At 53.2% G+C, this 20,901-nt stretch overlaps 1 protein-coding gene across 1 annotated transcript; it reads left to right on the forward strand.

Moving 5' to 3' along the window:
- Positions 1 to 123: 123 nt before the first annotated feature.
- Positions 124 to 20,488, forward strand: SLC26A9 (solute carrier family 26 member 9). The gene is made up of 21 exons (XM_039565516.1): positions 124 to 198; positions 6,584 to 6,710; positions 7,308 to 7,447; positions 7,630 to 7,740; positions 7,995 to 8,170; positions 8,496 to 8,660; positions 9,163 to 9,315; positions 9,660 to 9,742; positions 10,002 to 10,149; positions 10,825 to 10,938; positions 11,506 to 11,583; positions 12,075 to 12,170; positions 14,019 to 14,125; positions 14,639 to 14,708; positions 14,797 to 14,889; positions 15,308 to 15,424; positions 15,950 to 16,267; positions 16,482 to 16,536; positions 16,924 to 17,069; positions 17,833 to 17,910; positions 18,506 to 20,488. The coding sequence occupies exons 2-21, from the start codon at positions 6,586 to 6,588 to the stop codon at positions 18,551 to 18,553; spliced, it is 2,421 nt and encodes an 806-aa protein (XP_039421450.1). The 5' UTR covers positions 124 to 198; positions 6,584 to 6,585; the 3' UTR covers positions 18,554 to 20,488.
- The last annotated feature ends 413 nt before the right edge of the window (positions 20,489 to 20,901 follow it).

The following is a 20,901-nucleotide window of genomic DNA, read 5'->3' on the forward strand; positions in this document are numbered from 1 at the left end:
AGCCCGAGTGTACCTGCTCGCAATTACCTCCTCAAGCCAATCAGGCGCCGAGCACAGCCCTCGGTCCCCTTGACTGAGGTGATTTATAAATGACTCACTGGCTCGTTTGAGCGCAGACCTCTGCACACCTCCTCGGGAGCACCTCTCCTGCCACATCTGCACCCCCCTCGCAGGATCGGCCGCTCTCCCGAGGCGCAGGTAACTCCAACAATCGGGCTCTTTGTCTGGGTGGGCGTGGGGGATTTACACTCCGGTTGCACAGCCACTGGGTGTGAGTCGCAGTATTTGGAGAACTGCTACTTCTTTTTTCTTTTTTCTTTTTTTTTCTTTTTTTTTTTTTCCTTTTTCACCCTTTTCTTTTCCTCCCTCCCTCCTTTCGCCAAGGGGATTTACGGCAGCAGATTTACTCAGGAATTAGCAACACCAGCGATCCAGCAGCTTGATTTATTATGAAGAGAGAGGCTGGAAGAGCCAAATATGTGAATTAATTATTGCTAGAATAAATCCTGCCATCTTATCCTGCCTGGTTCCTGCTGAGATGTGTGGAGGGATTTGCCTGGCATAGGAGAGGCAAATGATGAGAGACACTCGGTTTCTGGATTCTTGTTATGAGCAGAACTTTCTGTGCATGGGACTGTGGAAAGTGGTCCCTGCCCTGAGGATGTTGCAGCCCGAAGCGGGTGTTGCACATCCCGGGATGGACGGAAGGGATGTGGAGCCGTGTGCCTGCGGGCAGCGGTTGAGAAGCACTGGTTGTGCACAGGAATCCAAGCCAGAAAAGGGGATTTGGCTGTACTGGGCATCCTGGTGCTCACAGTCAGGTTAGGAGGGAATTTTAAAGCTGGGAATGAGGAGTGCTCCCAGATTGAGCCCTGTCACACCGGGTGCAGGGTCCAGCTCCTCCCAGTGCCATTTCATGGGATGTTTAGGTCCAGTTTGGGCAGGCTCCTCCACATATAAGCAAGAGGAAATATCCCCTCAGTCTTGCTCCATGGGGAAAAACTCCTGCAGCTGGGATGCTTTCTGCTCTGCCCTGATAAAATTTGTCCACACCTTATTTGTAAGCAGGCTGAAACCTGGAGCTGGGGACCTGTCCTAAAGCCCTTGCAGTGACATTTGTCCTGGTCACACAGCGTTTCTGCCTCGGGTCAGAGATTCCCGGTACAGAAATGCCGTCCCATCCTCCACCTCCGGGACAGGATGGACGGGATGACCCCAGAGGTGTTTTTCCTTCTCCGAGAGTGGATCCAGAGGGGCGGGAGCACGTGGAGGAATGAGGCCTCAGCAGGCATCCCAGATCAGTGCTGCAGGAATGCTGCAAACTTTTTAATTCCTTTGGAGTTGCCTTGCCCACCTGCTCTTCAAAGGCAAGGGCAAGGTCGGAGACACGTGGAGAGCAGAGATGTGGCAGTGAGGGACAACAAAGTCTCACTTCTCCTTCCTTTAAATGCCCTTCCCAGTTCACTCCTGCCCATCCCAGCTGCTTTTTACACAGGAAGGGGATGGAGACAGCACTTCCAGGGATCGGGCTGAGATGCTCTTGGGGTCAGGCACTGCTCTGCCACACTCCGCAAGGTGACAGCCCTGGGGGACAGCAGGGCAGGGAAGCTGGTGGCTTTCAGAGGACCATGATGGGGTGTCTGGACATCCCAAAGCACAGCACCCCAGGCCGTGTGCCTGATGCCTCACCCCAGCCCAGCCCTTCCTCGCAGAGCCGCGGCGCTGGTGCGGCTACGACAGCAATGGAGAGTCGGGGTGGGGTTGGGAACGAGTGGGGAAATCAAACAAATCCCAGGGAAAGTGGGTCCCACCCGGACTTTGCTGCCCTGGTGTCAGCGCAGGGCAGATCCCCCATGCCCACAGCGTTTGCTCCCTCGCACCAAAGCGCAGGAGCCGAGCTGCTGAATATAAACATTTCACTTAATAAACACCCTGTGAGCCAAACACTTTGGCTTCACCTTCAGTTGCTGGCAGATGCCTGCAGATTTTATTACTCTGGTTACCAGGCACAGAGCTAGTTTGGTTAGAAACTCGTGTGAAGTGGTACATCAAACATTGGCACCGGCCCAGCGCAGGCAGCACAAGAGCTCTGCCCGCTGCCTGCGCTGGGCTGGGTCACTCACAACGAGAAAAGGGCCATCTGCCTGATGGAAATCACCCATTTAACACTCCAAATGTTGGGTCTGAACAGAAAGAAAACATTGATTTCATGCCTGGCTGCTGCGTGGTGAAGGTGCAGGAGTGGAGGAATGGGATGGCAGATCCCAGGGGGAAAGAGGCTCGGGGCAGTGGGATGGGAGGCGGGAGCTGGAGGGAGGCAGAGGTGTCTCCTCCTGGCCCTGCACTGTGGCACAGGATCCATTCCATGCCTGCCCAAGATCCATCAGAGCCCGCTAGTTCCTCCTGGCTCCTCTCACCCCCTTCTCCCTCTGGCTTTTGTTCCCCCGGCCATCACGGTGGTTCCTCATGGAAAAGGGACTAGAACAGCAAAGTTTTGGCTGAACTTTATGGATTCTGGCATTTTGCCTTTTCTGAGGCATGGATATTTTTCAAAACTGATTTATACTCTCTTCTGGTGTCTTGCTCTTCTGTTTCTAATGAGTAAAGGTTAAGAAAAGGTTAAACCCTTTAACAAATGTGTGTGCCCAGTGCGTGGCACCAGCCCCTGAACACAACCCCTGCTTCCCTGCCTCAGCTTCTTCCCCCTTCCCAGATTACAGGGAATGATTTTTTCCCCAAAATACTCGTGCCAGAAATGCAGGACTATAGATTTGGCTTTACCACTGCCAGGTTCTCTTCCTGAATCAGTTCATTTGTAGGTGAAGCCTGCGGCTATCCATAGCCAAAGGTAAAACAAAACTAAATCAACCACATTTTAAATGTGAAAAAGAATTTGTGCCAAAATGCCCCAGCTGAATACTCTGGGGTGCCTTGGTGGTGAGCTCCTGGTGTGGGCCATCAGCTGGACTCGCTCCTGGCATGTCCCCAATGCCAGGACGTCGCAGGGAGTGACCAGGGAGTGCAGGGGCGGATCTGCCGGGCTCCTGGTGCCTGATTGCAGAGGTGAATTATACAACATCCCTCTGAAATACCTGAGCTGAGTGCGTGACAGCAGGAACCTCCTTCTCCTCCTGCCTGGGCGCTCGGAGAGGCGCGAAAGGGAGAGGGGAGCGGGAGTGTGGCAGGAGGGTGAGGCAGAGTTCAGTCCGGGGGAGCACCTGGCGCTGCAGAGCCTGGCACTGCCACATCTGGCACCAAGAGCCCAGCACCTGTGCCATGCATGTCTCAGGGAGCAAGTGGAGGCTTCCTCTGCTGACTTTGCAGGACCTGGGCCCTTTCCCTGCGCTGCCCCAGGGCTCCCGTGGCACCTGCAGCCGGAGCCGGGCAGACGCGGCACTGAAGGCACCGGTCCGGGGCCACGGGAGTCAAGACCTTGTCCTGGTGTTGCAACCAAACCCTTGCACCTGTGCCTGTGTTCTCCCACCAGACTTGGTCTGGGGAATAGGGGGGAGCTGCTTTTATGGCCCTTTCTGGGCAGTGGGGCCGGGAGAGGGGTGTTTTGGATGGAGATTCACATGGGATTGGGAAGAGGCTGGACCTCTGAACCCCATCCCGGAGCAAACAGCACAGAGGGCTGGGTGTGCCTTGCGCAAGGAGAAGGGGGATGGAGGGGGGGAGGCAAGGGAGGAAGCATTATTCCAACAGCACTGATTTTTAATCCCTAAAATGAAGAAGCATTCCTTGGATGTCCATCTCTAGCACTGGGATCAGTCTGGGCCCTTGTGTCCCACATAACGCAGCGATCAGGTGGCTCTCCCACCAAATTTCGACTCATTCCTTGGACTGGAGCTCGTGTTCTGTGCCTGCATCAGCGCAGGAAAGTGGCTTTGTGCCAACAGCTCCTATCAACACCAGCCAGGAACCTCAATGTGACTTTCCTCTTCCCAAACACAGCTATCACCAGCACAGGGACGAAAGATAAGAGCTCAGTGAGTGTGTTTGCAAGACGAACTCTGGGAGAAAAGGTCCGTGCCCAGCATGCACAGCCTGGTTTGGGACTGGCAAGGCTGGGATCACCCAGGTCTGGACCAAGGGGACACTCATGACCTGCTGGGACAATGCTGGTCACCCACATCACGTCACTGGAGTGGAGCAGTTCTGCTCTCACGTGTTGCTTGCTTGCTCCAAGTGTTTATCCCATTTGTGCACTCAGACTTAGCGAGGTCAAAATTTTACATTTCCGAGCATCACCCACTCCAGCCAACCCCACTGCAGGGATGGGCTTCCTAAAAAACTTGTGAGTGCTTGGAGCTCTTCCCCCAGACCTTGTCCTTTATTTCCGTGCTCACACTGGAAGAGAGATCTTGAAAAACCTGGTCCCTGCAATGCAGCAGCTGCCTGGCACTCTGCTCTTCCCTCCACTCTCATGGAATTGCTCCAGGGTCCTGCCCCAGCTGCAGGGTTTAAACCAGCTCTGCAGCTTGCTGTGGGCTCGTCCCACCAGCACCAGGCCAGCTGGCTTTGCCTTTTGTTCAAGGAGCAGCCCCGCAGCTCCTGGTTCTCTTTAATTCCCAAATCTCAGAGGTTTAAGCTGCTGTTTGAGCTAGGGCAAGGCCAGCGATAAGCCAAGTCAAGAACTTGACTCTGTCCGAGACGCTGACATCATGAGCCTGTTTGTTTAAGATGGAATTTAATCATGGGGATATTTTCCCCTCTGTACCTGCTCTGTTTATTATTTTCTTGATTGCCAGCACTTTCACTCAGCAGGGGAAATTCATTAAAGAGCTGGGATTTAATTGGCTGCTTGGGTCTGTCTGGTGGCAGGAGGCATGGAGATCAGAGAGACCACCAGGAACTCGGGTGGGCTTACCAGCCCTCAGAAGCTGTTGCTGAGTCTGGACCTACAAAATATTCACCAAGGAGACCTGGAAATTCCGAGCAGAGCTGTGGGGCTGGGGGAAAGTCTGGGAGCAGCCACAGGATCACGGGAAACATGGGAAAACCGTGACTGCCTATCAGACAGGCTTTCGGCATGAGGGACTGGGAAGAGCCCAGGACTCTGATTAGTCCTATTATCCAAAGGCAAAGCTTATCCTTGCTCTTGGAGAGGAATCTCCAGGGGAAAAGGAGCAGCAGGTGTGCCCTGCACGCCTGCAGAGGGCACTGGATGAGGCACCAGGCCCTGCAGGAGGAGGGACGTGTCTCCTCTTTGCTCCACAGCCGTGGGCTGGGGTCCCTCCTGACCCTGTGGGTGCAGATCGGAGCTGGAATCACCAACACCCCACTGCCGGAGCAGTTTTGCCCTGTGAACTCTAAAGAGTGGGGCTGATGACCTCCCTTTCTAGACCCATTAGCTCCTATTTGCATAATGATCCTGTTGACCTAAATTCTCCCCAAAGTTTCGGGTCTCTGCATCATCCTTTCCTTCCTGCCCTGCTCTGCTACAATCTGCTCCTGTCCTCACCCCAAGGTATCAGCCAGGGCTCTCACCCGTCCTGGGGAAGCACATTTTGCTCATCCCAGTGCCACAGACTCGATGTCAAGGTGTGCCCTGACTTCCAGCAGCACCCAGAGAGGGAAGGGGGGAAGTTCTGGCACATTCAGAGCACTCCGTAAGCTCTCAGCAACCTGGATGTTGTTTCTTGGTGCATTCTCCTGCCTGAATCACCAGCTTTTTCCACCCCCTCTTCTCCTCCTGTGTTGGGCAATGACCCACTTAGATACACACCAAAACACAAATAATTACCGAGATCCTCGTTTTATATCTGACCACTTCCTCCCTCCTGTCCCAGCCCGGCCAGTTCGGGGTGATTCTCCCCTCTCCCCAGGCATCTCTGGGCATGGTAAAGTAAGGGTTCTCTGGAGTTCATCACCCCTTTGGTGAGACCCAGATACTGGGCAGGACTGGTCTGCCGGGATGTTTTGGCATCTTCATCACTGACATGAGCTAGCAACAGTTATCTCCTCGAGCATCACTTCCTAGAGGAAACCAGGTGCTCATCCCCGGCCAGCGAGCATTGGGAAGGCTGTGGAACGCTGGGCAGCGTGGCAGGAACACCTCGGATGGGATCCAGCCCTTGATCCCGGTGCCAGTATCTGCCACCGAGCCAAACCAGCCTGGCAAAGCCTTGCCAACCCCACCGATGGTGAAACCGAGGCATGGGAAAGGTCAAGTGCCTCGCCCGAGGCAAAAAGGCGCTCCCGGAGCCGGGATTAACACCCCTGCCCGGCTGCCAGGCGATCCGGGCCGCGCTCGGGTCCCTTCGCACGGCACCGCTCATTAGCATCGCTCATTAGCATCGCTCATTAGCATCACCTCCGAAGAGCTGGGAAAGCTCCCGCAGCCGGGGAGCAGCAGCAGCCCCTGGAGCTGGGAGAAGCCACTCCCAGGACCTGCCTCTCTGCCACGGGGAAACTATTTAGGGTGGAGGAGCTCGGGGAGGGCTCCAGACGCTGGAGGTGTCCGCTCTATTGTACCGCAGGTGGGGCCAACTCCAGCCACATTCTTGGCTTTGCTCTTTCTTTTTATTTATTTTTTTTCCTTTTTTTAAATTTTCTTTTGGGAAAAATCCAAATGATCCAGAGATGAGCCAGGCCAGGCCTCGCTATGTCATCGAACGTCCTGCCTACTCCGTCAGCCTCTTCGACGAGGAGTTTGAGAAGAAAAGCAGAACTTACCCTGTCGGGGAGAAACTGAGAAACCTTTTCAGGTAAGAGGGAATGCGATAGAATGTAAACCAGATTTAGCCAGGAACTGGGGGGGTGTCATTCATACCTGGGGGCACAGATCCCGTTTTTATCCTGGGAAACCATGGTCTTCAGAGGTTTGATGGATGAAAGGCATGGGAGAAATGCAAATTGGGCTGAAGAAAATGAAGTTGGTGGCTCTTTGCTGGCAAATCAGCAGAACAGTCTGCACTGAGTGCATTTGGGATTTGGGGTCCTGCTTTCCAAGGGTTTTTTTAATAGTGGAAAAAGCACAATTGGTGATGCAGGGAATGGTGTGTGGATTGTTTTTTTAAGCTTTTCAGCTGGGATTTCCTTTTATCAGCTTTCTGATTGAAACCAATACCACCTTAAAGAAAGGTTTATAATTATGCAAACAAAGGTTAATAACCCTGCTGATCACTTTCTTGGAAATCTATCTCCATTCCTCAGAAGGAAGGCAACAATACAGGAAAGAGAAGGCTCAGAATATGGCGAGGGAGAACAGCTGAGACATTCGTAGGAAGATCCTTCTCCAATTCCAGCTCATTTGCTTCCTTCCTTCTTTGCTTATTTGCTTTTATTTTTTATCTCCCCTCCAGATGTTCAGCTTCCAGGTTCAAGCTCACCCTCTTCCGCCTGTTCCCAATACTGGCGTGGCTTCCCAAGTACAAAATCAAGGACTACATCCTGCCTGATGTCCTCGGCGGGCTCAGTGCGGGGACAATCCAAGTGCCGCAAGGTGAGGAGCGTCACCCTCTGGGTCTCCAAGAGGGAATAACACTTTGCCAGCTCAAGTAAAGGTCTGCAGGTGATGCTGATGCCCACCTGGGAGGGGTTTCATATTTTTGCTGATGACCCCAAGCTCTCCCTCCAGCCTGGTGGTCCCTATATTTCCCTGCCTGTTTCCCTCATGTTTTCCAGGGATGGCCTTCGCCCTCCTAGCCAATCTGCCTCCTGTCAACGGGCTCTACTCCTCCTTCTTCCCCCTGATCACCTACCTCTTCCTCGGGGGCATCCATCAGATGGTCCCAGGTGAGGAATTGTCTGCACAGAACAGTTGAATGCTGGTGTGCCCCAGAACTGGGACGTTTGCTCTGCCAGGGGTTTGTGGGATCCCCGATCCTGGCTGCGCAGCAGGATGTCACCCCAATGACCCTCTGCCACCTCCTGCCATGGGGCTGAGGATGGGCTGAGGGACTCAGTCTGCACAGCCCCGCCTGCCCAGGAGCCTTCCAGGACAGGACTGTCCCCAGAGGGAACTCCTGACCTCCCTGTGTTGTCTGCAGGGACCTTTGCTGTCATCAGCATTATTGTTGGCAACATCTGCAATGAGCTGGCTCCAGAGTCGGATTTCCAGTACTTCAACCACACCACCAACGAGACCAGCGTGAACACCACGGCCCTGGAGGCGGCCAGGCTGGAGATCTCTGCCACCCTGGCCTGCCTGACAGCCATCATCCAGGTGAGGGCTCTGCCGTATCCTCTGGCCCACATGGAGCCAGCCCAGCTCTCCCTGGAGCACAGATGGTGGTGGCAGACGCTCAAAGAGGCCCCACTTCTGGGTGGACGATGCCTCCAAAATAGAGATTTTTGGAGATTTTTTGGTCTTGGGGTGGAATTCTCTATATGGACCACCAAGGATGGCACCCGCAGCCCTCCTGTCCCCATCCCTGCCCCAGGACACCCCTGCCATGTGTGCTCTCCCAGAGGATCACCCTGCTCCACACGGGCTCTGCGTCCCTCGGGGTTGTCACTGCTCTACCAACACCTCCTCTGTCCCACCCTAGCTGTGCCTGGGGTTCCTGCAGTTCGGCTTTGTGGCCATCTACCTGTCCGAGTCCTTCATCAGGGGCTTCATGACGGCGGCGGGGCTGCAGATCCTCATCTCCGTGCTCAAGTACGTCTTCGGCTTGACAGTCCCGTCTTACACCGGGCCCTTAGCTATCGTCTACGTAAGTGGGGGCTCTGCACAGCGACCTTCCCCCCACCACGGCCTCACCGCCACCCCTGCCAGGGAAACGGGGCCCAGGAGACAAGGGAAGGGTGGAGGGAAGGGGAATCCCTGCCCCGGCACAGCCAGGCTGCTGCTGTGTTCCCTATCCAGCGTTATCTGAGCCCTGTGTGCGTGGTTTTAATGAGAAATGATGGAACGGGGCTGGGATCTGGGGTTACAGCAGGAGTCTTGCAGAGTTGTTAGCAGCAGGAAAGTTTCCTCTGAGCAGGTTTGCCCATTCCTGGGATTTCCTGCATCTTCCATGGATGCATCCTGTGCTGAACTGCATTTAAGCACCGGCACAGGCCCAGGGCCGGGGGCTGATCCCTCGGCAGAGGTTTTTTAGCACTTCACACATCTCAGAGTGTTGATTATGGTAACAAGTGCTGTCCGTTGTTCTGTCCATGTTGTCCTGAGTCTCTGGCTCCCCGTGACACCTTCTCCTCTTCTCTCCCCCTCAGACATTCATTGACATTTGTAAAGGTCTGCCCCAAACCAACCTGGCCTCCCTGGTCTATGCCTTGGTCAGTGCTGTGCTCCTGATCATTGTCAAGGAGCTCAACCTGAAGTACATGAAGAAGATCCGGATGCCCATCCCGATGGAGATCATCATCGTAAGTGACACCTGGGCTGTCCCTGGGACCCTCCCCTCGCCTCACAGCCCCGGGACACTGCTGCTGTCAGCAGGGCCACCACGTAGGGCATCTACACAGCGAATGTGACACGGCCCCCACATGGTTTGGAGTCAGAAACTGGGCCATCCTCATGCTCATCCCTGCACCTGCATGCTGGTGATGCTGAGGGTGAAGAACATAACTCCTCCTGGGACTGTTCTCTCCTTTCCCAGCCCAGATTTGGTGCTGGTTTTATTCTGTCAGCTCTGGGAGCACGGCGAGGTTAATGCTCGGAGCCAGCTCAGCTCTTCCTGCTTGCAGCTCTTCATTCCCTGTCCTTTCAGGTCATCGTTGCCACCGCAATCTCCGGCAGCTTCGACATGCCCGACAAGTACGGGATGCCAATAGTGGGGAAGATCAGCATGGGGTAAGTGCTTGTGCAGGTCTGACTCACCTTCCAGACAGTTTTCCTTCCTCCTCCTCCTCCTGCAGCCTGGAAAACACCTCACTCTTCCCAGGTGTACGAGTCCCCTTCCAGGAGTGTCAGTGTGCCCTGTTACACAACCACCCCCATCCTCTGGAGCGTGGGCACGGATTATGTCATTCCTGAACCCTCCAGCTCCTCACCCACCCCCCCAGCCCCTGGACAGCGGTGTCACAACTCCTCACCTCTGCTCTGCATGCAGGTTCCCAGAGCCCACCCTGCCCCTGGTGAGCAAGTGGAAGGACATGGTGGGCACGGCGTTCTCGCTCGCCATCGTGGGCTACGTGATCAACCTGGCCATGGGGAGGACCCTGGCAGCCAAGCATGGCTATGATGTGGACCCCAACCAGGTACTGCTGGGGCTGGGGCAGCCAAGGGCTGCTCCCTTTGCTCTCAGGCGTGAAGGGAAAAGCTCACGGCGTGAACGGGAAGCGTTCAGACGTGCTCGGCTCAAAGCAGACGTGCTGCTCCCGTGGAGGCTCCATGGCTTTGTGCCATGTGGGGGGCGAAAGGACACGGCAGAGCCCTGTCCCATGGGCTGCAGAGAGGCTGGAAAAGGGAAAGGAGCTTTAGGCTGGGCTCTCTGCCTTGCTCCCCCTCCAGACTCAGTGTTCTGGCAGCTTGCTGAAGCATGGCAAGGCACATACACCTCTCGGGGAGCAGAGAAAGACCTGGATTCCTGGTGTGTCACCCAGATACTGTGAGAGGCAGGACATTAAATAATCCTCTTTTGTCATCCCTGGCACAGTGGCAGCTTTCAACAACAGCCACACATACCACATGGAGCCCTGCCCTGAGTGTGTCAACACATGACAACGTGTTTGTGTGGAATTGTGCTTCCAGGTTTCCCTGCTAAGCCAGAGCCTATCCCAGACCTTACTGGAAGGAAAGAGTCTGGGATGCACTGCGGGGAGCCCAGAGCCTGCCCTGGCCACATGAGCCAGACTCAAGCACCTGCTCTCTTGCCACGTGTCAGCAGGAAGGGCAGCTGTCCTTTCTGATGGACACTCTCCACATCTCCACAGGAAATGCTGGCCCTGGGCTGCAGCAACTTCTTCGGATCCTTCTTCAAAATCCATGTGATCTGCTGTGCTCTCTCCGTCACCCTCGCCGTGGATGGGGCAGGAGCAAAATCCCAAGTTAGTTCCTCCTCCTCCTTCTCTTCTTCCTTCTCCTCCTCCTTCTCTTCCTCCTCCTCCTTCTCTTCCTCCTTCTCCTTCTTCTCCTCCTCCTCCTCCTCCTCCTCCTCCCTCTCTTCCTCCTTCTCCTCCTCCTCCTCCTCTCCTGCCTGCGTTCTCTCCGCAGCACAAAGCGCTGCAGCTGCCACGTGCTGCCAGCCTGACGTGGCTGTGCAGCTCTGGAGAAGTTTCACACACCAGTGCTTCACATCGCTGCTGTTAAAGCAGAATTCCCTCCCTCCCTCCCCAAGCCCATTCTGGTCCCTGGATGGTTCTCTGGGCTGGGCACAGAAGCAGAGCTGTCAATCCCCAGTCCCAGCCTGGCCCCCTGGACTGAGCAGTGAGGGAAGTTTGGGGTAATCTGTGAGATCTACAAACCCCAGCCTGTTTTCAGAGGCAAACATCCCCTCACATGAAATGCTGCAGTGCCCAGTTGTGCCCCTGGCTGCAGCAGCAGGAGGGGGAACATGCAGGGGAGCTTTGGGAAGCCCTGATGTTTGCAGAAGTGATTTTCTTTCCTCTTTGCAGGTGGCAAGTTTCTTTGTGGCTTTGGTGGTCATGGTGACCATGCTGTCTCTGGGAATCTACCTGGAGCCTCTTCCAAAGGTAACACAAACATCTGTGCAGGCAGAGCCGTTGCAACACACGCTCTCCCCACCCAAACAAAGGCACAGCCTCGCTCCAAAAAGCTCCTGATGCAAACGGCAGCACGGGCCGGTTTGTTCCTGGCCTGGGGACCTGTCTGCACTGGGTGTCTGGAGGCAGGAATCACAGAACCACAAAATTCCAGGCTGGTTTGGGTTGGAAGGAACTTTAAACCTCATCCCTGACATGGGAAGGGGCACCTCCCTCTATTCCAGGTTGCTCCAAGCTGACCTTGGGCAGGGATGGGGCAGCCACAATTTCTCTGAGCAAATATAAGTCTAAATGATAGTGAAAGAATCACCCCAACTACCCTGCCCAGATCCCAGTGAGATCTTTGTGAGCATCACCCTTGTGATGGAACTGGCCCAAGGTGGGCAGATGCTGCAGAAAAGCATCCCCTGCCAAACGTGGCACATCCATGTCCTGGCTGACACCAAACCTCTCCTCCACAGTCTGTGCTGGGGGCCCTCATCGCCGTGAACCTGAAAAACTCCCTCAAGCAGCTGGCTGATCCCTTCTACCTGTGGAAGAAGAGCAAGCTGGACTGTGTGAGTGCCTGAGGCGGCGGGAGGCATCACCCGGCCAGGGCAGGATGAGCAAAAAGTCTTTTGTGGGGTTTTTGGGGGGTATGAATCCCTCACAGGAGGTGGGTTTGGCTCTCTTGGTGGGATGGTGCTCCCTGTCCTGCCCAGCTGAGCACCCTGCTGCTCAGAGCACATATCACAGAGGCCTGAACTCTTACCTGCTGTATTTAAATGCCAATCAAGTGCAGAGCCTGTTTGCCCAGAACTAGCCAAACCGGCCCTGCTCAATATCTGGGAGTCATGACTTAAAAACTCACACAATGGCCCTCCAGGGTGAGGAGAGCCCTTCAGTGTGATAAGGACTCCAGGCACTGGTTGATGTATAAACCCAGGCAGGGGGTGGCGGGGGAGTGAGAACGGAATTTGGAAATGTCTGACAGAAAAAGACAGTGTTTGGACAGGACTCCCACGGCTGAGTGCCGTGTGTGGACACTGAGCCAATATCCTGTCAAGGCCCAGCAAACCCCCCCTTATCAGGGCAATCAGGACTCCAGAGGGGCTGGTCTGAGTCATGAAGAGCTTTCCCAAAATCCTGCTCAAACAGGTGCTGGAGGAGGGATGAGTTATCAATTTGGGCACATCTCTGAAGGGGCTCTGCTGCTGCTGCTGGCTGGGAGGGGAGGTCTGTGGGCTCTGGCAGCTCAGGTGAGGGCAGGGGAAGTTGCTGTCCCTTTACCAGAGCACAGATGGAGGCCACAGGCTTCAGAGAGCCCAAAAGCCTGGGCAGACACTGAGCGTGGGCTGAGTGGAGATGGACAGTGCTGCCTGAGGAACGTCCTGGCAGATGCCAATGCAGTGAACGGGATTCCCCTGACCTTAATCTCCTTGGAATTTGAACTAGATTCAGTGTCCTGTCCCAAAACGGGGAGCACCGTTCCTGGGTGATGTCAGACCATTGGTGTTCATCACCTTAATGCTGGTTGTGTTTCAGGACAGCTAACTCCAGCTAATTCTAACAAAGCCTGGATGGATGGATGGATGGATGGAAGTTCTTCCTTGCCTTTTATACACTAAATGAATATAAATTAAGATTTTGAAGTCATCAAAGTTACCCTGATTCATCCAAGGTCAAACTTAGGTTTTATAAATCTTCAGGAAGGGATTAAAAGAACCGGATAATGATTTTCAGAGGGGATGTTTAAATGCAGGGCAGGACTGATCTCATATGGAGGGAGATGCTTGAGTGCTAACACATAAAAATGACAAATGGCAGAGCTCTGAGCTGGAGTGGGGCAGCTTTTGGTCTCCTCTGCCAACTTGGCCATCAAATCTTCTCTGTTCAGGCCATTTCTAGCAGGTGCTCAGGCAGTTTTCAGAGAGATGATTGCCGATTTTTTCTGAACTGCTCTGACTGACAGCGGGAGCTGCTCGGGGCTGGAGCAGGGAGCAGCAGATGGTGGGATCTGCAGGAGCCCTTTCCTGACGAGCCAGGCCGATCCTTTTCAGATGGAACGAGCGGAGCAGAAGAAACATGTGGAGAAACGCCCTGGCTGCTTTTATGGCTGAAAAGAAACTGGGGCTCCTGGCAAACTTCCCAGCAAGGATGGTTCACTCCAAAGCATCCAAACTGTAGCATTAGAACAGCTGCAGAATTCAGGGCTTGGCCTATTCATGTTGAGCTGGGAGGGTTTGGGAGTCCAGGATAGCAGCACAGAGCCGTTTTCCACCCATTTTCCACCCATTTTCCACCCATTTTCCACCCATTTTCCATCCATTTTCCATCTGTTTTCCATCCATTTCCATCCATGTCCTCTAGCCCATGGTTCAGCAAAATGACCTGCCATGTTTTTCCCTCCCCTTCTCTCCCTGCAGCTGGTCTGGCTCGTGAGCTTCCTCTCCGCTTTCTTCCTGAGCCTTCCCTACGGAGTGGCAGTGGGCGTGGGGTTCTCTGTGCTGGTTGTGGTTTTCCATACCCAGTTGTAAGTACCCCCATGGCCACGAGAAGCACGGGAGATCTCCCAGGGGCAGAAAGGAGGGACAGATGATTTTTATAAGCGACCTCTGGCCCGCGGAACGCGCGGCAGGAGCCCCGGGGAGTGCAGGTGTCCTGCCCGGAATGTGCAAACAGGAATGGCAGGCGCTAATTTACTGCCTGCATTCCCGCTCCCGTGCACATCCCAGGGCAAGGGGAGTTGCAAGGAATTTGCTTCACCCCACACAGTTCCCAGCACAAAGTCCTGCTTACGGAAAGAGCGAGCCCTGTCTGTGTGCAGGGCCCCGGTGTGAGGTTTTCACACCATTTTTAATCCATCAAAGCCCTTTATTAATATTTCCCAGTCTGGCATCTCAAACTGCTGATTCTTTCTTTTGCCCTGTAGACTCCGCAGGGATGAAATGCAAGTGATTTCATAAGGCAAATGTTCAAATCCTGGGGTGGAATGTGAAGCAGAAGCAGTTTTCTTCCCCTAATGCTGATCCCTTCTTTTCTGCAGCCGCAACGGCTCTGCCCTGGGCCAGGTGACTTCCACTGACATCTACAAGAACCCCAAAACCTACAACAAGGTGAGCTGAAGATAAAGCATCCTCAGAGAAAATGCTGTTCCTTGCCACTGGTGCCCAGGCTGGCTCTGAGCTCTTGTCTCTGGTGCAGGTCCATGAAGTTAATGGGATTAAAATCGTCACTTACTGCTCGCCGCTGTATTTCGCCAACTCGGAGATATTCCGGGAGAAAATTATAGCCAAGGTGAGCAATTCCTCAACAAATCCCTGCCTGAAGCTAATCCCAAACCGCCCTCGCTCTCTCCTGTGTTGCTACATGGGGATAATTAAGCTGTGGATGATCATGAACAGTGGTCACATCCATCCTCTACTCCTCAGTCCTCCTCTCCTTCACCCTCAGGGCTGTTTGCAGAGCTCATTTTAGAGGTTGTGCCTGAATCCTGGCAGGCTCCTCCTCCAAGCTCTGCCAAAACGGGCATCCTGCTATTCCAAGTCTGTCCCTGCATGTGCAGGTACTCTGAGTTCCAGGAGATGTTTGGTTGCCACCAGGATCGCCCCACTCCAGTGCACAGCGGGTGCCCAGGCTGGGAAATGCCAGGAAAGGATCAGCAGCTCCTGACTCTTGGAACAGATTTTTAAAGACTAATCTCTCTTTCCCACAGACAGGGGTGGATCCTGGCAAGGTGTACTTGGCCAGGAGGAAATTTGTGAAACGGCAGGCGAAGGGCACAGCACAAGCACCAGCAAAGCTCCCAAAATTCCTGCTGAGGGAGAACAAGGTAACTCAGCTCCTGAGTTCCCAACAAGGTCCCTGTGTCCCCATCAAACAGCTCCTCTTCACGTGGGATTTTCTGCACTGTTTTCCTGGCCGCATTTCTCATCTCTCACCTCCTTTCCTCCCCACCTACATCTCCATTCCTCCCCAAACTTTGAGATGCAGGAGAACCAGGAGTGGCTGGGAGCAGGAAAGCTGGAGAGGAGGCTGGAATGGAAATATGGTGAACAATCTGCAGAAACCAGGCAGCTCTGGCCTCTTTCTCTGGGGATGTGTCAGCTCCAAGGTGCCCTTTCAAAGCCCATTTCTCAGTCACCCCAGCTCCATTTGCTTGGCAATGCTGAGCAGTTCTGAAAGAAATGAATCATGAAAATTATCCTGACTATATCCAGCCCCAAGGGACAGACAGTCTAGTACCAGGCTGGAGTTAGTCCACATTAAAACACTTCCCATCAGTGGGTAGAGGTGCATTCACCTGCCAGGACCTCACCTTCTGCCCTGCCCTGACTGCATTTCCTCTCTGCTGCAGACCTTGTCTTTGCAAGAGCTCCAGAAGGACTTTGAGAGTGCCTCCCCAACAGACACCAACAACAACCAGACGACTGCCAATGGTGCCAGCATCTCCTACATCACATTCCGCCCTGCTGCCCATGGGGCTGGGCCAGGCCAGAGCCCCGGGGAGCTGGGCAGCACCACCACCCTGCAGGGCAGCACCTTCAGCGTCCTGCCCACGGCAGACACCGACCCTGTGCTGACAGCACCGCCCTACATCAGCTTCCACACCATCATCCTGGACATGAGTGGGGTGTGTTTTGTGGACCTGATGGGCACAAAAGCGCTGAGCAAGGTTAGTTCTGTACTGCCAACGCAGCCAGGCAACAGCTGGGTACCTTCTGCTCTCTCCCATAAAGGTGTTTATGTGCCTTAGTTGTTTGGCTTTGCTCCTTCTGCATCCCAGATTTTCTCCTTCAGCCCCAGCCCTGAGAGAAGACTTTATGCATAAACACAAAGCTGGAGCAGCAGGGTTATTAATCCTCTCTCTCCCATCTCATCCCTTCCAGTTGTGTTCCAGCTACCAGAAGATTGGGATTAAAGTGTTCTTGGCAAACGTGCATGGTAAGAATCCCCACAGAACACATTTCCACGTGATCTTCCCCCATTTCTGAGCTCCTGACAAACAGCACATCTTTTTCTGTTCTTTATTCAAACTGTGAGATGTCAGTCCTTTGTTGGACCAGGCCAGAACAGAGAAAAGAAGAAAACAGAAGAAAGGAAAGAGAATCACTGACGTCTGTGTGTGAAATCAGTGCTTTCATTTGGGAAGTGATGGGGCTGGAATATCTCCACACTCAGCATGCAGAAAAACAGATCCCCACACTCATTTCTGCTGCAAAGCTGCATCTTCTGAGCCTGGCCTTAGCTCAGAGGACCACGCCAGCCACACACAGCCCCAGAATTCCTCCTCTCCTCTCCTCCTTGTTCAGCTGCCTCTCCTTTCTCCAGCCCAGGTGTACAACGACATCAGCACAGGGGGAGTCTTTGAAGAAGGAGGCCTGGATCGAAGTCACATCTTCCTGACCATCCATGACGCTGTTTTGTTTGCACTGGCCAGTATCAGAGAAGTTGTCCACCCGCCCATCTTGGAAGAGGTAAATTTGCTCCCCAGTCTTCCCTCACCCCACAGGGTTCTCCTGTTTGCTTTCCAGGCTGCGCCAGCACAAAGCAGGAATAACAAATCGCTAATAACTGCACCTAATAAAGCTTTTTGTTTATCTTAAGTGGTAAAGCAAAACCCAGCAAAATATTTAATATTCCAGTTGTCATGCATGGGCTGGGCACCTCCTGATGGAATGGATTTCCACGGGAATTCAGAAGTGTCAATGTTTTACACAGGCCCTTAGCTGAGGGATGAATGTTGTACCAGCCTGGAGGAGCCAGAAGAGCTGTTCCAGCACTGTGCCCTCGGTCTGGTGCTGGTTGGAACAGGCAAAGGCAGAATTTGGCCCTCAGAAATGAAGGCAAAGCTTGTGCACCTGGAATAGTGCCGGCATCCACGAATGCTCCACACGAGGAATTCCAAGGCAGGAATGTGGCCCATGCTGGTGGCACAGCGTCACACAGGCTCTGTCCCCAAACAGGGGTCGGTTTATGGTGTGGCACTTGGAGTTGGCACCAGTGGCAGCCAGTTATCTCCCCAGGACGAGTTAAGGTATCTCATATCAAACCAGAGAGATAGGCCAACGCCAGCCCAGTCACAGGAGATAAACACCTGGAGCAGGATTCCTTCTGTGTCCCTTCTCCTGGGCATTTCCCTTGAGCCTGTGTCACCTTTTAAGCCTGGCTCAGCCATTGTTTTCATTCCTTTTGACCCTGCACTCTGCTGATTTGTGGACCTGACTCTTCCCTGCACAGAGGCCAAACCAGACAGAGCTCTCCATCTATGACGAGTCTGTGGACGAGAGCAGCGCAGAGTACAAGAACCTGGAGGAGGTGAGTTGTAGTGCCAGGGGTCACTGCAGCCATGGGTATGAGGCAGAAATCAGAACTTCTAACTGGGATTGATTAGATGGGAAATTCCCTGCGCCACTGCAAGTAACTGCAGTGCTTCAGAAAGCAAATTGCAAACATAATTTTAAATCCCTGTCTTGAGGAGCTCTGGAAGGCAGCTGGATGAGGAGCAGGTAGGTTACCCCCCAGAGGAATCCTTCAATCCATTCTGGGCCACACAGCTCAGGTTCAGGCAGAGTTGTGGTCTCCACGCACTGGGGGGAACTTGGAGAACCAGGTTGGGTTCACGCCCGAAAGAAGAAACATCAGCCAAGATTTCCAGCATGGACTTGGTTAATGCTGCAGCGATTTGCACCCACATCTGGGCCCTGGCAGGAGATCCCCTCCAGGGCTGACCTTCCCCATACTGTCCATGCCCAGCTGGAAGCAGAGCAACCTCCAGCTTTCCTGCATGGAGAAGTGCTGGGAAGGGTTGGAGCTCCTGGGGATGTTTCTGTGTGACAATGACACTGAGCTGTGTCACTGGGGCTGTGCCCTGGCACCAGCCCTGACCCTGCTCCTCTTCTGTGCCCTTTAGGAGATGTTTGGAAGCATGTTCCACTCAGAGACCCAGACAGCTCTGTGAGCACGGGGAGCACCGGGCAAACCCTCCTGAACAGACTCCTCTCTCCCACCCCTCCGTGGAGAGCTGTGCTTCTACCTGGGGATGCAACGGGTTTGCAAAGAAGCCACCACCCTCCAGAACTGCCAAATCCCTCCCTCCTCCCTGCTCTGCTCGTGGCGCTCAGAGCAGCGGACTCTGGAGCAGGCAGCAGCCACCTGGGGAAGCAGGAGCTCAGGAGATGCCATCTCTGGGCTGCAGAAGTGGAGTTTGTTTGGAGGCAGGTGCCTGAACTCAAAGGGCTTCAGCCACCCCTTTGTCCCTCACAATCCTTCTGCCCACGCTGGAATTGCATCATTTGGGCATCCTGCTCCTTCCCTGTCCCTGCTCTCTCTTTCCCCACTGCAGTGAAATACAAGCAAATACTAAAAGCCTTTCAGGGCTTGGATTCCCGAGCAGCAGTGGCTCTGGCAGGTGTGGCAGCGCAGCTCTGCCCGGTGCTGCTGCTCTCTGATTGCACTGACCCCGGGGGTGTCTGTGACTGCAGCCCCCCGGATTTCCCTGCGTGTCTCTGTAGCCTCTCCCTCTCCTCTTCTGTGTCCCAGCATCCCAAAAAACACTGCCTTGAACCAGTGCTGTATTTCTGACACCCCAAAGACCTCAGTACTCTCTCAGCAGGGCTAATTTCTTAAATAAATAATTTTATTTTTATTAATAGGACAGGCTTGGAATCAGAAATAAGAACTCCTTGTTACATGCTCATCGTCCTGCCTGCCCAGTGGGTTGAGTGCATGGAAGTGGATTTTATTTTCAAATGCTATTTCTATTTTATTACTCCAAAATACTACAAATGACAGTTTTGAAGTACACAGACATTATTGAGCTGATTGCTGAAGGCTTCCTGGGAAGAGAATGTGGGGCTTTCCTACAGCTCCCAGATGTCTCATTTTTAAGGAAAACAGAGCTTCCTGAACCATCCTTGCTAGAGAGTCACTAAAAGAAACAACATCAGCACCCTGCCCGTTTGGTTTTATGTAACATCTCAATTGCTAAGTCACCATTTCTCTACCTCAACTTCTGATTATGTGGTGCAGGCGAGAGTAATAAAACCAAAGGAGGGTAGAAAACCCCACTAGCCAATGGTTATTACTTATTTTAATCTTAGACAGCAGTGGTTTCTCCAGGAATCTCCGGGTACAGCTTGTTCTACAAGGTAAAATCAAGAGATTAAGCCTCTTAAATGATCTTTGAGGGCGATTCCTCATGGTCTTTTGTACTGCCTGAGAGCTCCTTTCATTTGCTGGTTTGAAAGAAAGGCAACAAAGAAATTGGTGCAGAGCAACAAGAAATTGTCCTGATCAATATTTTTGGGTCTCTGAGGTGGCATCACACTAAAAGAGGGAAGTTCCAACTCCCAGCTCTTCACTCAGGGCTCATTACAGGAGGTTGATTTCCCAGCCTGGGGTCTGACAGGCCAAATGCAGGAATCCTCAGAGAAGAGGCATAAAACAGATAGTATTTCCTGAACTTCCTACAAAAATTGGGATGGGATGTGAAGAGAAACAGCTCAGAAACAGCAGCAGTGGCTCTCCTGCAAATCATGACCCAGGCACAGAGAAATCCCATTTCTGTAGCCAAATTCTGGGCCAGCTCTGGCAATAAATGTAATATCAGCAGGCAAATGGCACTGCTGGAGGCACAATGTGGCCAAAGTCATCATTCCTAAGTACCTGGGCAGAGAATTAGGGAAGCTCAAAGTCACATTGGTGAAAAATTTTAGCTTCCAGTAAAAAAATCCCCCTTATTGCTCTTAAGTAACAGTGAGGTTGATGTGTTTTGGCTCTGAAGCCTTACTTGGTAAATGCATGATGTATAACCAGCTCAGAAATGTTTGTAATTTATTTAATTTAATGTTGGTTTCGTTCTTTTTTTTGATAATAAAGAATGTGTGAACAATCATCGGCTTCTTCTCCTGACTCAAGGGCAGGATTTCCATGGCTGCTCCCATCTGGCATTTGGCATCCTGGGACAGTTAACGCCAGGGGCAGGTGGGATAAATCTTGTCATTTAGGTCAGAACAGCTGTAAAGAAGGGAATAAGAACTGTTCCATCGAGCTCGCTGGTGGAATCAAGAGAAGAAGTGAAACATTTTGAAAAGCAGGTAGATTTAAAGTCTGTCAGGAGCGGGGCTGGCACGACACAGGGACTTCCTGGGCTGTCCCTTGGCCCAGTCCTGGCATCCTTCTGCCTCACTTGTGGCCCCAATGAGCCTCAGGGTTGTTATTCCCCACGGGAACTCCTTTAATCCTCATCCTTTTGGGAGCAGCATTCCAAGATATTGGGAAGAAATTCTTTCTCATGTGGGTGATGAG

The sequence above is a fragment of the Corvus cornix genome, chromosome 26 (genome assembly GCF_000738735.6).
Source record: "Corvus cornix cornix isolate S_Up_H32 chromosome 26, ASM73873v5, whole genome shotgun sequence".
Classification (NCBI taxonomy): Eukaryota; Metazoa; Chordata; class Aves; order Passeriformes; family Corvidae; genus Corvus; species Corvus cornix.